This window comes from Canis lupus, chromosome 10, assembly GCF_048164855.1.
Source record: "Canis lupus baileyi chromosome 10, mCanLup2.hap1, whole genome shotgun sequence".
NCBI classification, from domain to species: Eukaryota; Metazoa; Chordata; class Mammalia; order Carnivora; family Canidae; genus Canis; species Canis lupus.
The window spans coordinates 21,346,045-21,362,019 of NC_132847.1; the positions used below are offsets into that span (position 1 = coordinate 21,346,045).

The 15,975-nt window shown below is 36.6% G+C and overlaps 1 protein-coding gene across 5 annotated transcripts in view; it reads right to left on the reverse strand.

Annotated features, from left to right (window-relative positions):
- Nucleotides 1-1,182: 1,182 nt before the first annotated feature.
- The window catches only part of MEIKIN (meiotic kinetochore factor), a 77,618-nt gene continuing 62,825 nt past the window's right edge, over nt 1,183-15,975 (reverse strand). For 3 of the 5 annotated variants that reach the window (XR_012037854.1, XM_072840919.1, XM_072840918.1), the window contains 2 exons: nt 10,440-10,563; nt 1,183-1,508 (listed from right to left, as the gene is read on the reverse strand). Coding sequence is in view for 2 of the 5 variants with exons in the window: in XM_072840919.1 (XP_072697020.1) it covers nt 1,477-1,508; nt 10,440-10,563 (156 nt within the window). In the remaining 3 variants the exon portion in view is untranslated. Of the gene's footprint in view, nt 1,509-10,439; nt 10,564-15,975 lie in introns of those variants that run through there. The other 2 variants (XR_012037855.1, XR_012037857.1) reach the window with 1 other exon arrangement.

Consider the following 15,975-nt stretch of genomic DNA (forward strand, 5'->3'; position numbering starts at 1 on the left):
TCAGCCTGGTCTTAGTATTTATCACTTTCTGAGATAGCTCTATGTTCCTTATCAGCGATATGAAGTAATAAGTATTTATTTCCCCCAGCCCTATCAGGTCCAGCCTAAGAATCAGGTGTCATTCTTTCTCACAGGAACCCACCACCTGATTAGAAACTATCAAGTAATTTGTTCTCTCACTTCCCACTTGGATGATAAACTCCTTGAAAGTAGAGAATAGGCCTTTTATTTCATTTCTTCTTCCCCACACTGCTTGTCATATTTCTGCTTTTAAAACCATCACAATGGGCAGCCTGGGTGGCTTGGTGGTTTAGCGCTGCCTTCAGCCCAGGGCCTGATCCTGGAGACCTGGGATCGAGTCCCACGTCGGGCTCCCTACATGGAGCCTGCTTCTCCCTCTGCCTGTGTCTGTGTGTTTCTCATGAATAAATAAATAAAATCTTTTAAAAAGTAAAAATAAATTTAAAAATTCAGATCTAAATTTGGTTTTAGCATTCATCTTTAATGGTCTCTTCAACATTTCCTAACAACTTTCCTGTAGTTCACCTCTAGATGGAAATGTGAAATAGAAATCACAAATAGGTCTGTTAAAGACCTTATCAAATCATTTATAAAAATATATTCATGGAACCCCTCTTTAAAAATGAATGCTAAATAGTCTACATAAACTCAAATTGGTTCATCGATTTTAGAATTTTCTTTCTTATTGAAGCAGCTTTGAAAAATTTAATCTTATTTACTTTTATGTAGGATAATATTAGTAAATGATCAAGAACTAAAATTTTACCAACAGTTTTATGACTGTACTATGTTCACTGACAACAGGACTGCTTCTTTTTAGAAAGGGCAGTGTGGAGATGCTGTAACAAATAATATCACACACACACAAACGCACAGAATCTCACAGACAGTATTAGCTAAAGGAGGTTTGAGGATGAGGTGATATATCAAAAACTTAGTGTATGATTGATTGTCCATATTCCACATTCCCTGCTTCAGCAAACTTGAGTATAGAGTTTCTTTCAGCCAGACCTGGAATTAGGTCTCTCACTCATGTGGTTTCAATTAAGTTCTGTTAAAAATAGCTCGTAATATAAGCATTTTCATTTTTAGTACTTCAAAAACTTTACTACTTTTACTGCATACAGAGGACAAACTTTGGGGAAAAAAATACAAAGGAAGTTACATAGTAACCTGGTATTTTGCTCTCTATAAATAGCTGAAATCATCTGTTTAGTATACAAGTTATTTGTTCTTATTTTACAGTACAAATACATATATTGAAGAGGCATTCAGAAGAATGTTTCTTTACTGATTAAAAGTAATCTCAGTAGAATTCCATCACCAGAATATATCACAAATAATTAAGAGAATTTTGATCTTTGAATTACTCTACTTTTAGGCAGATATTCTGTTTTATGGACTTTGACTTCACATTCATGCAGATCTTCAAAGTGGTGAAAATTCAGATGGCTGCTACATTCTGCCATTTGTTTTTATTATAATATCTGGAGAAAAATATATAACAATAGATTATTTCAGATACATCACAAGAAGGTGTCCAATAATTATTAATAACCAATCCTTGGGGGCAAGAACTCGTGACACCCAGCCAATCTAGTTTCATCCTGTCAAGCCTTAGAAATCCAGAGGCCATTAAAAAATAATTTTTAAAAAGGGAATAGCTGGCTCACTCCTTCCTGGACATGCTGAGAATATCTCTTTGAAGACACAAAAAGACCTACTCAATAACATTCCAATAGGAAGCCCAGCAAAGATGGCCGTCAGTGGCCTTAACAAGGCCTCTAACTCCAGCCATGTAACCCAGTTGTGCTTCTCATCCTCAGCCACTACTCAGGAAGAAGCCTCCCACATTTTCCTACCCACCCTTCCTTTGTATTCTCCTACTCTTTGCTGTAGCTAAACCCAGGTTCTTCCCAATACAGGATTCTGAGGACTTTGCCCCTAACATTTGGTTCCAGGAGACTCCAAGTGGAGCCAGTTTTATCTATTCCCACTGCCACTTTCATACTATGACATACTTCAGCCCCTGGCCTTTATCAATCATTCTAAAACTTCATTGTACCTTCATACAGGTCAAACTTCATACCAATTAGATTAGAATCTCTTGACAAAGGACTCAAATATCCAGGAAAGTCTGATATGCAGATAAGTTTGAATACCAGAGACTTCTATCTTCAACTGTTCAAACTGTGGTCCATGGACCAATAATTTCATCATCACATTCATTAGAAATGTAGAATCTGGGGCAGCTGGGGTGGCTCAGTGGTTTAGTGCCGCCTTTAGTCCAGGGCATGATCCTGGAGACCCGGGATCAAGTCCCACATCGGGCTCCCTGCGTGAAGCCCGTTTCTCTCTCTGCCTGTGTCTCTGCCTCTCTCTCTCTCTGTGTCTCTCATGAGTAAATTAAAAAAAAAGAAATTAAAAGAAAAGTAGAATGTTGGTCTCTCCATTCTAGATCCAATGAATCAAATCTCCACTTTAACAAGGTCTACAAGCAATTCACAAGCACATTAAAATTTGGGAAGCACTGCCTGTTCTACCCTCTACTCTTCCCTATTGTTTTCTTTACTGACCTCAGACAGTATCTGCTCATTTATTAAAAACTTTGAAAACTGGCCCCAGTAATCTGCTCCATACCAGTTTGTAGTAACTTCCCAAGTTGGTAATTGGCCCACTCAACTACTTAGTCTCACCTACCCCTACTCAGGCTTCACACATTATCCAAGGATGGACATCACCTAGAACATATCATTCCTGAAACTTTACAATAGTGGAGAGATAGGAGTCATCCTTTAACTGTCCTTTTCTCTCACCACCCTGGACCAGTACCTAATCAGTCACTAAGCCCTGGCAATTATACCAATACACATTTTTAGTTTAAACTGCTTCTCAAACCTCAGAAGTACTGAATCAGATCACTGAACCAATGCATTATTTATAAATTACCTAGCTGGTTTGAGCACTACACTTTGAGATACACTCAGATACTCTCAACTCTGTTCTTCAGGACTTTTGTAAAGCTCCCACCCAATCTTTCTATTTCTAAGCTCACTTTCTTTTCAAGTCATTGAAAAACTTCTAACCAGAATGAATTAATTAAAAATCAATTTGACCAGAAAAGTCAAAAGTCAGTGTGACATAGGAGGCTCTCCACAGTTTGTCCTCTGACAACTACTCAAGACTCAATTCTCAGAGTCCAATCTCCACTCCAGCCAAGCATAACTACTTTCATTTTTTTAAGATTTTATTTATTTATTCATGAGACACAGAGAGAGAGCGAGAGAGCGTGAGAGGCAGAGACACAAGCAGAGGGAGAAGCAGGCTCAATGCAGGGAGTCCAACGTGGGACTCGATCCCAGGTCTCCAGGATCAGAACCTGGGCTAAATGAAGGCAGTGCTAAACCGCTGAGCCACCGGGGCTGCCCAATTACCTGCTATATTCTTTACACATGATGGCACAACCAAATGTATCATCAAATATAACAACCATACCATATATTTAAGGCTTTTTCCAATTTAATAAAGAATAATTTCCAAAGAGAAAAAGAAAAACTTAGTCTTGAGGAATTAACCTAGTCTACAGAAATAAGTAATACTTCTTGCATAATGAGTGACTATTAGATTTCAGATGCCTTACATAGATTACCTCTAATCCTTACAACAACTCTCTGAGATAAGTACTACTATTATGCCAATTTTACAGATAGGAGGCTAAAGGTCAGAGAATTTAAGAAACTTACTCATGTGACAGAGCTAGGTTTTGAACTTAGGGATGTCTTACTCTTAAGTGATTTCTACTACCATTCCTAGGATACTCAAACCCTTTTCCATCTCATTTGTCATATTTCTGCCTGATCTTATTATCTAAAAACTCAAATTTCTCACTAAAGATGTATGTGTATCCAGTTAAAGGCTCTTATTGTACTACAAGCTTGAGATATGAACTTTTAACACATTATTCATCATGCATTCTAAAGATCAAAATAAAAGAGAAATAAAAAAACCTTATTATAAGGATAGCTTCAAGTTTTGTCTGATTTTCCAAAAGGTACTGTTAGTTTCGAAGTCTTCCAAAGCAAAGTTAAAAGTATCCCCTCCTGGATTCCTGCAGTGCCTTGTTCCAGTTTTATCATGTTGGACAGAAGACTGTGAGATCTGTCTCATCACTAGGCTGTAAGCCCTGGAGGGCTGAGGCTGTACTCCTATCTGCAGCTAATAGCACAGTGTGTAATACAAGCTTGTTGGCCAAATAAAGTAATAATGTATTAGACATCTCTTGCTGTAATTGTAAGAAGTACAAAGAAATGATTTCCCAAGCTTCTTCTCAGCCAAAAACAAACAAACAAAAAAAGTCTCTCTTTAAATAGAATACAGAAGTTCAATGTATAAAACAAAGAGAAGCAAAACTACTCTGTATGGATGAGCTGAGAAACTCAGACTTACCTACTCCACTCCCCATGCCTTGTTTGACAACTACCCAGCCAAAATATTGCAAACCAAGAAAGCTAAGTTCTAATTCTGATTCTACCAGTAATAAGTTGTGTTAATTCGGATGAGTCATTTATTGATCTGGCTAGGTCATTTTTATTATGTAAAATGAACAAAATAGACTAGCTCATTGAATGGCTTTGATGAGATCCCTGGGTGGCTCAGCAGTTTAGTGCCTGCCTTGGGCCCAGGGCATGGTCCTGGAGACTCGGGATCGAGTCCCACATGGAGCCTGCTTCTCCTTCTGCCTGTGCCTCTGCCTCTCTCTCTCTCTCTCTCTCCGTCTCTCATGAATGAATAAATTAATAAAATCTTTTTTAAAAAAATAAATGGCTTTGAAATTTTAGTGCTTATTGGAATCACTGTGAGAGTTCTTCAAATTGCAGATCCCTGTGCCATAGCTCTAGGGAATGTAATTTGTCAGGTCTACAATAATTCTGGTGTAGGTGGTCAGAGGACCACACATTGAGAAACTGTGGACTGGATGTTTTCTAAGGCCTCTTTCGTTGGGCTGTCACTGTTCTCAAACTTCTACTTACCCATACCACATCTCTTTTGGACTCTTCTAGTAGTTCATTTTTACCACATTTTTTCTCAAATCAGCATTATTAATAAACAAGCATCATAATGAACAGGGGTCCTAGGTCATCAAAAGGGAGCTTCATCCTGCAGTCCTGATTAGATAACTGCCAAACTAGCTAAATGTTAAATGCCAGGACTAAAAATAGGCTGTTACATGTTTAAAATAACAGGATCACTAGTTAGCTTGGGGCTTTGCTATTTTTACTAAAGGAAAGGCAGAGACAAGTGGCCAGAAGTTGAAAGGGAATTACTTAAATGAAGAGGCTGCCAAATGAGGTGAGAGTCTTGAAAGAAGCCAGGAGGTGGCATAATTGGTTCAACATTCTTCAGAGGGGTCTCCGAATTAAACTAAAAATTTCAGTCTAAACTTTCAGGAAAACTTTCCAGACTCATTTTAGTTTTGATTTGTTGCATTCTTACACCCAGAATTGTGACATTACCTCATGTCATAAATTAATATGGCTGGCCAAAAAGATCAAATTAAGAGAAGTTTCTCTATTTTTATTTTTAACTTTTTATTGAAGTATAGCATTTACGCAGAAAGTATGCATATATGTACTGTAAAGCTTGATGGGTTTTCACAGACTTACTATACCCATGTAACCAGCATTCAGATAATGAAACAGAACACTAATGATACCCTAGAACTTCCTTTCATAACGCTTTCTAGTTAATAGCCCACAATGGTGATTTTCATCATAGTTTACTTTTGCCTAGCTTTGTACTAAACATAAGTAATGCTAAATGTACTCTACTGTGTCTGACTCCTTATGTGAGATTTATCAATACTGTTGCATGTAACTGCATATTTTTTATTCTCACTGCTGTATAGCACTCCCAACAAATGAAGGTACCACAGTTTATTAATCCATTCAACTGCTGATGGGCATTTGGATTATTTCTTGTTTAGGGCTATTATCTAAACCCTGCTATGAACATTCTAGCAAACATCTTTTGATGAACATATGTACATATTTCAGTTGGATGTACTCTTGGGAGTGAATTGCTGGGTCTCCTTGGCCTAGGGAAATGGAATAGCTGGGTCTCTTTCCACCTCAGTTAAATGTCTAGGGGCCCAGTGATATGAGAGATAAACTTCCTAAGGTAAAGAATAAGTTGTTGAATCTGGGTCCTCCTACAACCAAAAAAAAAAAAAAAAAAAAAAAGAAGCACAATGCCTAGTAAGCCTTTTTAGCTTTTAGAGTCAACATATTTCTCATTTAAGTGTACTACTCCAACCCATTTACTAAGAGCCTGAAAGCTACTGGTTTTGAGGGAGCCTCAGAATAAAAGAAGGTTTTACAATAGATCCAGGCTACTATGCAAGATGCTCTGCCACTTGTACCATAATATCAGGCAAATCCAATGGTGCCTGAAGGGTTAGTGAAACATGTTTGGATATTGTAGGTGAATCACAGCACAAGTCCTTAAGATTTTGGAGAAAATCTCTAGCATTTTCTGTTAATAACTACTTTCCTTTTTACAAAACAGCTTTTGGTCTGCTACTGGGCCTTAGTAGAGCCTGAATACTTAACCATGGGATGCCAAGTTAAAATGAGAGCTGAGCTGGCCACCATGAATTATACATAGTCTGATATATCGAGCCACAAAGCTGGCTGTGCAGAACAGCACTGCATTGTCAAATAGAAATGGTATATATATGAAATTGAGCTCAAGCCCCAAAGGCACAAGTAAGTTAGATGAGGAAATGGCCCAAATGCCCATGGTTGCCACTGCTGTTATGCTATCTTCTGTCTCCCGGCCTGCACTTTTGGCATCATGGGGAGTTCTCCACAACCCGCTGATTGAGAGAAAAAACCCTCAGACTTGGTTACAGATGGTTCTGCATGATATGCAGACAACACCTAAAAGGGTCATCTATAGGACCTATAGTTCCTTTCTGGGACATCCCTGAAGGAAATTGGTGAAGGTAAATCTTTCCAGTGGGTAGAACTTCAAGAAATACATCTCACTATTCACTCTGTTGGAAGGAGAAATAGCCAGATATATGGTTATATACTGATTCACAGATTATGGACAATAGTTTGGCGGGATAGTTAGGGACCTAAAAGGGACATGCTTGGAAAACTGATGACAAGGAAATTTAGAGAAGTATGTGGATAGACCTCTCTTAATGGGCAAAAACATGAAGGTAGGTATATGTGTCCCCTATGAATACTACCAAAGGGTGATCTCAGCAGACAAAGACTTTAAGAATCATAAGATGAACCACTCTGTGGATACTAGTCAGCCTCTTTCTCTAGCCACCTCCGTCATCACCCAATAAACTAAAAAACAAAGTGGCCATGGTGGCAGGGATGGTGGTTATTCATGGGCCCAGAAACTCACTGATATTAACTTGGCTATAGCCACTGATGAATATTCAATTGTTAGCAGCAGAGATTAACAATGAATCCACAGTATGGCACCATGGCACCATTCACTGCAGTGATCAACCAGCTACTGGGTGGCAGGTTGATTACCTTGAACCATTTCCATTACTGAAGGCACAGCATTTTATTCTTACTGGAATAGACACTTATTCTGGATATGAATTTGCCTGTCCTGCATGCAATGCTACTGCCAAAACAACCATCCAAGGACTGAGAAAATACTTTATCCACCATCATGGTACCCCACATAGCATTGTTTTGATCAAAGAACTCACTTCACAGCACAAGAAGTATGGCAAAAGGCCCAAGCTCATGGAATTTACTGGTCTTTCCATGTCCCCCACCATCTTGAAGCAGTTGGCTTGACAGACTAGTGGAATGGCCTTTTGAATTTTTTTTTAATTTTTATTTATTTATGATAGTCACAGAGAGAGAGAGAGAGGCAGAGACACAGGCAGAGGGAGAAGCAGGCTCCATGCACCGGGAGCCCAATGTAGGATTTGATCCCGGGTTTCCAGGATCGCGCCCTGGGCCAAAGGCAGGCACCAAACCACTGCGCCACCCAGGGATCCCTGGAATGGCCTTTTGAAGACTCAGTTGAAGTAACCTTTAGGCAGCAATATTTTGCAGGGCTGAGACAAGATTTTCCAGAATGTTGTATATGCTCTGAATCGGCATCTAATATATGGTGCTATTTCTCCCACAGCCAGGATTCATAGGTCCAGGAACCAAGAAATGGAGGTAGAAGTGAGATCACTCAATATTACCCTTAGAGCCCACTAGCAAAATTTTCTGCTTCCTGCTCCCATGACAGACCATGCTCTGCTGGCCTAGAGGTCTTAGTTCCAAAGGGAGGGATGCTTTCACCACGAGACACAACAATGATTCCATTAAACTGGAAGCTAAGATTGCCATCTGGCTGCTTTGGGCTCCTTTGGCCTCTGAATCAACAAGCAAAGAAGGGAATTACTGTGCTAGCCAGGGTGAATGATCCTGACCACTAAAGTGAAATTTCCTCCACAATGGAGGCAAGGAAGAGTAAGTCTGGAATACAGGAGATTCTTTAAGGCATCTCTTACCATGCCCTGTGATTAAGGTCAATGGAAAATTACAACAACTTTATCCAAGCAGGACTAATGGCCCAGACCCTACTAAATGAGTTTTATATTACCCCACTACTTTAAGAACTATGACCAGCTGAGGTGCTTGCTGAGGGAAGAGGAAATGTGAAATGCTAGTGGAGGAAGAATTATAAATAACAGTTATGTCCACCTAAGTTGTTTAAGAAAATATCTTTGTTTTCTTCCCTATCTTATTCCTATATCGTCTAACATAAAATGTATTAAAAGTTAACTCTATGTTATAGTACTTGAGTTACAGGATATCAAGAAGAGGAGTAAACACTACCCAAGGATTTTGCATCCTCTTCTAGGGAAGGAATTGACACATTTTGGGTTGTTTGTAGGACAACTGCATTATGTTAGGGAGAAGTATGACTTTGTTACTTTATTACAGATTAAATATGGTTTAAGGAGAGGTATATGATTACAAAGTTGACATGAAGTAGACTGTGATAGTTAATTGTATGTATCAACTTGGTTAGGCTATATTAACCAATTAAATTAAATATTAATTTTGGTGTTGCTGTGAGGGTAATTTGTAGATAAGGTTAACATCTATAATAATGGACTTTAAGTAAAGGAAATTAGGTAGACCTCATCCAATCAGTTAAAAGGCCTTAAGAGCAAAACTGAGGTTTCTCTGAGAAAAAAGAAATTCCTCCTAAGGACTGCATCATCAGCTCCTACTCAAGACTTTCTAACCCACCCTACAGTTTTCAGCCAGACTCTACAACTGCCTAAGTCAATTCCTTAAAATAACACATATGTATATGTGTATATATATGAATATGTATATATGTGTAGATATATTCTAATCTTCTGCTTCTTGGGAAAACCCTAACTGACATGGCATCTACTATTCCTTATCATCATTCTAATGTCATCAGAGACACAGATTAAAACAAAATCTATTATGTGGTTTCTGTCTTTGAAAATTTCCTAACCTGAAGAATAGGAAAATTAGCATTGTGAACTATGTGACGTTGTAATATGTTAGTAAGTCTCAAATGAGTAGCACTGAATAAAGTATTCAAGGAACTTAGGGAAAAAGAGAAGACCTCTGTGAACTTAAGGAATGCTGAGGGAAGGCTCTGTGGCAGAAATGGGGACAAGGAGCAAAAGACAGTTTAGTTGGACTGAAGTTGTACATAATCCATTAAATTTCTATTGTTTAACTGCTTTCTTACTCATAAAAGTTCCCAGGCTCCAATGACTAATCAGACATCCTGTCTGATATACAGTTAGGAGAACAGAAAAATATAAACTTGGAGTTTAAAAGCCTTGAAAGATTGAATTCCTTGCAACTACCAGCAGTATGATCTTAGACAAATTGCATACCACTTTAAGCCACGGATTCTTCACATATAAAATGAGGGTAATAGTACACATCTGACTATTATAAAGCCATAGTAAGAAATAAATGAGATATAATAAGATATTTAGCTCTCAGTACCTTTTACAGAGGAAGTTCTCAACCAATGATAAGTGAACACAAAAATATTTGAAAAGTATTTTCACAAAGAATTTTCACAAAGTATTTTCACTTTTCACTAAAAGTGAGACCCAACAACACTAAATTTCAAACAGTTGTAAGAAAAAGTAATCCTAGATAAATCCATTTCAATCAATGGCATAAGCTAATTTTTCAAGATTAAATATCTGACATTCAAAAAAATATTTTACTCAAGTTCTAAAATCTCACCAAACTTTTTGTAATTTTACCATTTTCACTTTGTACAAGAACTTTTAGAATACAGTTTACAAGTGTAATTCCTGTGTGCATAAAGAATTTACAATGAAAAAATGTTTTATATCATTCACACAATAGTACCTTGGGGAATATCTTTAGGTGGAGAATATTTCTTCTTCTTTACAATAACATCTTTACTTTTCACTTGTCTAGTTCCTGGTGTTGCTCTAATAATACAACACATTTCTGATGTATTTGAAGGAAACTAAAAAAGAAAAAAAAGCAGATAGTGCATAATTCTTTTAGGTACTATAGGTATACATTGTTTTATTTCAAAGCAAATCGTTTCAACATCCATATTTCATACAAATTAATGATAGGAAGCATTTGTGAAATGCTTACTCCACTCTAGACATTCATGAATTGGTTTTTAAGCATTTGCTTACTTAATACTCACAAGAACCAGAAACAGCAGATTATATCACCCTCACTTGTAAAATGAGGAAATGTAGGTTCAGAGAATTTACATACCTTATCAAAGGACACAGAGAAAGTAATGATAGAGTTGAGATTCAAGCACTCCAAAGTGCAAGAGAGCAAATTTACATGATTTACTGAATTAACACACAAATTTATTTTAATTCTGAGCCAAATACTAGATTCCTTGATTTCCCAACTCAATGAATTTTTTTAAAAAGGTTTTTATTTATTTACTCATAGAGACACAGAGAGAGAGAGAGGCAGAGACACAGGCAGAGGGAGAAGCAGGCTCCACGCAGGGAACTCGATGTGGGACTCGATACCCCGGGCTGCAGGCGGCACTAAACCGCTGTGCCACCAAGGCTGCCCCCAACTCAATTAATTTTGACAACTGCCCATTAAACAGAAAGACTCTAGAATAAAGAAATAGTGTATTTTCCAAAAGTGACATATCTAGTTTCTTAGAACTCAGAAATAGACATATGTATTTACCAAGGGCTCTTCCCATTGTAAGTAAAGCCTATATAGAAACAACTTCTACTATAAAATTTATATCATTTTCTGTGGTGGGCATCTGCTATTTTCCTGCCCAGCATCATTTCTGTTCTTCTGAACAGAACCAGAGTTTTCTTGGGAGAATCTACCAAAGATGTACAGATGGCAAGTAAGCATATTAAAGGATGTTCCATATCATATTTCCTCATCAGGGAGATGCAAATTAAAACAGCAATTAGATACTACCACACACCTATTAGAATGGCCAATATCTAAAATACTGACAATAGTAAACCTTTATTCAAACTCATAGAATGCACAACACCAAGAGTGGAACCTAAGTTAAACCATGGACTGTGGGTGATTATAATATGCCAATGTAGATTCATCCTTGGATTAAAAAAAATGTCACTTGGTACATGGTTGATAATGGTGGTGGCTATGTATGTATTGAAGCAGTGATATATAAGAAATCTCTGCATGTCTCTCAATTTTGCTGCAAACCTGAAACTTATTTAAAAATTAAAAAAACATTTTTTAAGGAAAAGTAAACGTATACAATATATATATATATATATATATATATATATATATATATATATATACCATGTTAACGACAGTCAAAAGAAAGCTAGATATAATAGCTATATTAATATCAGAAAAAGTAGATTTATATGCAAAGAATATTACCAGGAATAAAGAAGATCCTTCATAATGATAAAAGGGTGAATTAATCAAGAAAACCTAACAACCATAAGCAATTTTAATTGTTTACATACCTAGTAATACAGCCTCAAAATATATAAAACAAAAAGGGTAGAAATAAAAGGAAAAATAGACAAATCCACCATCATAGTCTAATATTTTAATACCTCTTAATAATTGATAGAATAAATAGGCAAAAAATCAGCAAAGGTACAATTGATTTGAACAGTACTACCACTCAACCTGATGCAACTGATACTGTAGATCATTCTACTAAAAAAAGAATATGCATTATTCTCAAGTGTTGTAGAGCATATACCAAAATAAACCAAATAGATTATAAAACATATCTCAATAAAGGCATACATACAAAGCATACAAAGAATGGTCTTAGACTGCAATGGGATTAAATTTAGCAATTAGTAACTGAAAGATCTCTGAAAATTTTCCAAATATGTAGACAAAAAATAGCATACTTCCAAAGGCCATGGATCCAAGAATAAACAGATATGGCAAGTGGAAAGTATTTAAACTGCATGAAAATGAAACTACAGCATATAAAAACTTTTGGGATGCTGCTAAAGCAGTAGTTGAAGAGAATAAGTAACATTAAGTATCTACCGTAGAAAAGAACTCAGCTTCCACATTAAGAAAGTAAAAGTAACAAAACCAAATTTAAACCCAAAATAAGCAGACAAAAGAAAATAATATGAAAGCAAAAATCAATGAAATATAAAATAGAAAAACAATAAAGCGGGGCACCTGGTTAAGCATCTGACTCTTGATTTCAGCTCAAGTCATGATTGCAGGGTCATGAGATCAAGCCCCACATTGGGCTCTGCACTCAGCATGGAGTCAGTTTGAGATGCTCTCTTTCTCTCTCCCTCAGCCGCTCTCCCTGCTCATGCTCTCTCTAAATAACTAAATAAGTAAAATCTTAAAAAAAAAATGAAAAGAAAAACAATAGATAAAAATCAATGAAACCAAACTTCTAGCCAGATTAATGTGGAAAGAAAAAAGAAGACACAAATTACCAATATCAGGAATGAGAAAGGCTATATCACTACAGATACCAACATATTAAAAGTATAATCAGGGAATAATATAAACAACATTTGGCAATAAATTTGACAACTAATAGAAAACGGACAACTTTCTTGAAATACACAAACTAACAAAGCTCACTCAAGAAGAAATAGGTAAGCTGAATAGCCCTAAAGAGATTTTTAACTGCAGCTTACTTCCTTCCAAAAGAGAGAACTCCAGGCCTAGATGGCTTCACTAAACATTTAAGGCAGAAATAATACTAATTCTTTTCCAGAAAATTGAAGATGAAGGAGTACTTCCCAACTTGTTCTATGAGGCTAGCATTACTCTCATGCTAAACTCAGCATGTTAAATATTAGATAGATAGATAGATAGATAGATAGATAGATAGATAGATAGAACTACAGACTCTAATGAACACTGATGGAAAAATTCTAAAATATTTTTAGCAAATCAAATACATCAATACATAAAAAGAAAAATACACCTTAACTAAGTGGGATTTATCCTGGGATGCAGAGTTGATTTAACATTAGAACATAAATCAGCATATTATATTCAATTCATAATCATCATCAATTTGCCATATTAACAAACTAAAAAAGAAAAATCCTGGGCAGCCCGGGTGGCTTAGCAGTTTAGCACTGCCGTTAGTCCAGGGTGTGATCCTGGAGACCCAGGATTGAGTCCCATTTCGGGCTCCCTGCATGGAGCCTGGTTCTCTCTGCCTGTGTCTCTGCTTCTTTCTGTGTGTCTCTCATGAATAAATAAATAAAATCTTTTTTTTTTTAAAGAAAAGAAAAATCCTATTACCACCTCAATAGTTACAAAAAGTGCATTCAGCAAAAATCCAACATCCATTCCTGATAAAAACTTTTAAGCGTAATAGGAATAGATGGGAACCTCCTCATCCTAAGAAAACCTTATAGCTAAGATCATATTTAATGGTGAACTACTGAATGCTCCCCACTAAAGCATAGAAACAAGACAAGGGTTTCTGCTCTCCCCACTATCTCCCGGCATTGGACAGGAAAACCTAGTCAGTGAAATTAGGCAAGAAAAAAAAAAAGCATCCAGATTAAAAGGCAGAGGTAGGGGTGCCTGGGTGGCTCAAGTGGTTAAGGGTCCAACTCTTGATCTTGGCTGAAGCCATGATCACAGAGTGGTGAGATTGAGCCCTGTGCTGGGCTCCACGCTGATCACAGAGTCCGCTTGAGATTCTCTCCCTTTCCCACTGCACCTCTCCCTACTCTTTGTCTCCATTTCTCTAAAATAATTAAATAAATAAAATCTTTTAAAAAATCCTTTTTTCGGGGATCCCTGGGTGGCGCAGCAGTTTAGCGCCTGCCTTTGGCCCAGGGCGCGATCCTGGAGACCCGGTATCAAATCCCACGTCCGGCTCCCGGTGCATGGAGCCTGCTTCTCCCTCTGCCTATGTCTCTGCCTCTCTCTCTCTCTCTCTGTGTGACTATAATAAATAAATAAATAAATAAATAAATAAATAAATAAATAAATAAATAAATAAATAATTTTAAAAATCCTTTTTTCCCCCACAGACAACATAATTGCCTATGGCATCATGGAAACTTGTAGGGGTGAGAACTACTAGAAATAATAATTAAGTTTAGCAAATTTGCAGTACACTTGTTATGAGTGGAATGTTTCTGTCCCCACAAAACTCATATGTTGAATCCCTAATTCCCAATGAAACTGATTTTAGAGATAGGCTCTGTGAGAAGGTGATAAAGGTTAATTGAATTAAGAAGGGCAAAGTCCTAATCTGAGAGTGCTGGTGCCCTTTTAAGAGGAGGAAGAGATATAAGAGCTCTTTTAAACTTCACACACAGAGAGAAAGGCCATGTGAAATCATAGCAAGAAGATGAACATCTACAAGTCAGAAGAAAGCCTTTCCAGGACTTGCATAAGTTATAAGTTAACATCTTGGTCTTGGACTTTCCAGACTCCAGGATTGTGACAAAATAAATTTCTGTTGTTTAAGCCGCCCAGTCTATGGTATCTTATTATCGCGACCCAAACAGACTAATAATAATGATCAGTACATACACACACAAAGTATTTCTATATGCTAGCAATTAATAGTCAGATATTGAAAAAGAATACCATTTATAATAGTATCAAAAATATAAAATACTGTCATCGGGTAGGAAATAATGACATCAAGTAGGAATAAAGACCCAAACAGTAAAAATTACAGAATAATTTGGAGAGAAATTAATTAAAGAAGTCCTAAAAAATGGATGGCTATACATTGTTCTTGAGTTGGAAGATTCAATATTGCCATGATATCAATTATCCCCAAATTAATCTGTAGATTCAAGGCAATTCTAATCAGAATTCCACAGGATTTTTTTTTGTTTTGGTAGAAATCAACAAGCTGATTCTAAAATTCATATAGACAAGCAAAGGACCTAAAGTAACCAAAACAATTGAAAAAGAAGAACAAAGTTAGAGGCTAACATTAATTTCAAGAATTATTATAGTACCTCATTATCCAATGCTCTGTGGGACTTACACAAAGATAGACAACAGTATAATCTCATACAAACTCATACAAATCCATGGATAAACATTTTTCAACAAATGCGGAAAGGCAATACAGTGGAAAAAGAATACTCAACAAATGTTGTTAGAATAATTGAATGTCTGTATGCAAATACATAAACAAACTTGAATCTGTACCTCACACCATAAGCAAAAAATTAACTCAAAGGCATTAGTGTAAAACTTTAAAACTTCCAGAAGAAAACCTAGGAAAAAATCTCTGTGACACTGGTTTAGGCAAAGATTTCTTAGATATGACAACAAAGGCATACTCATAAAAAAAAAAATAAATGAAAAAATTGACAAGTTGGACTTCATCAAAGTTAAAAATTATGTTCCTTAAGGGACGCTCTTTTGCAAGAAACTACATCTTATATGATTCCATTTA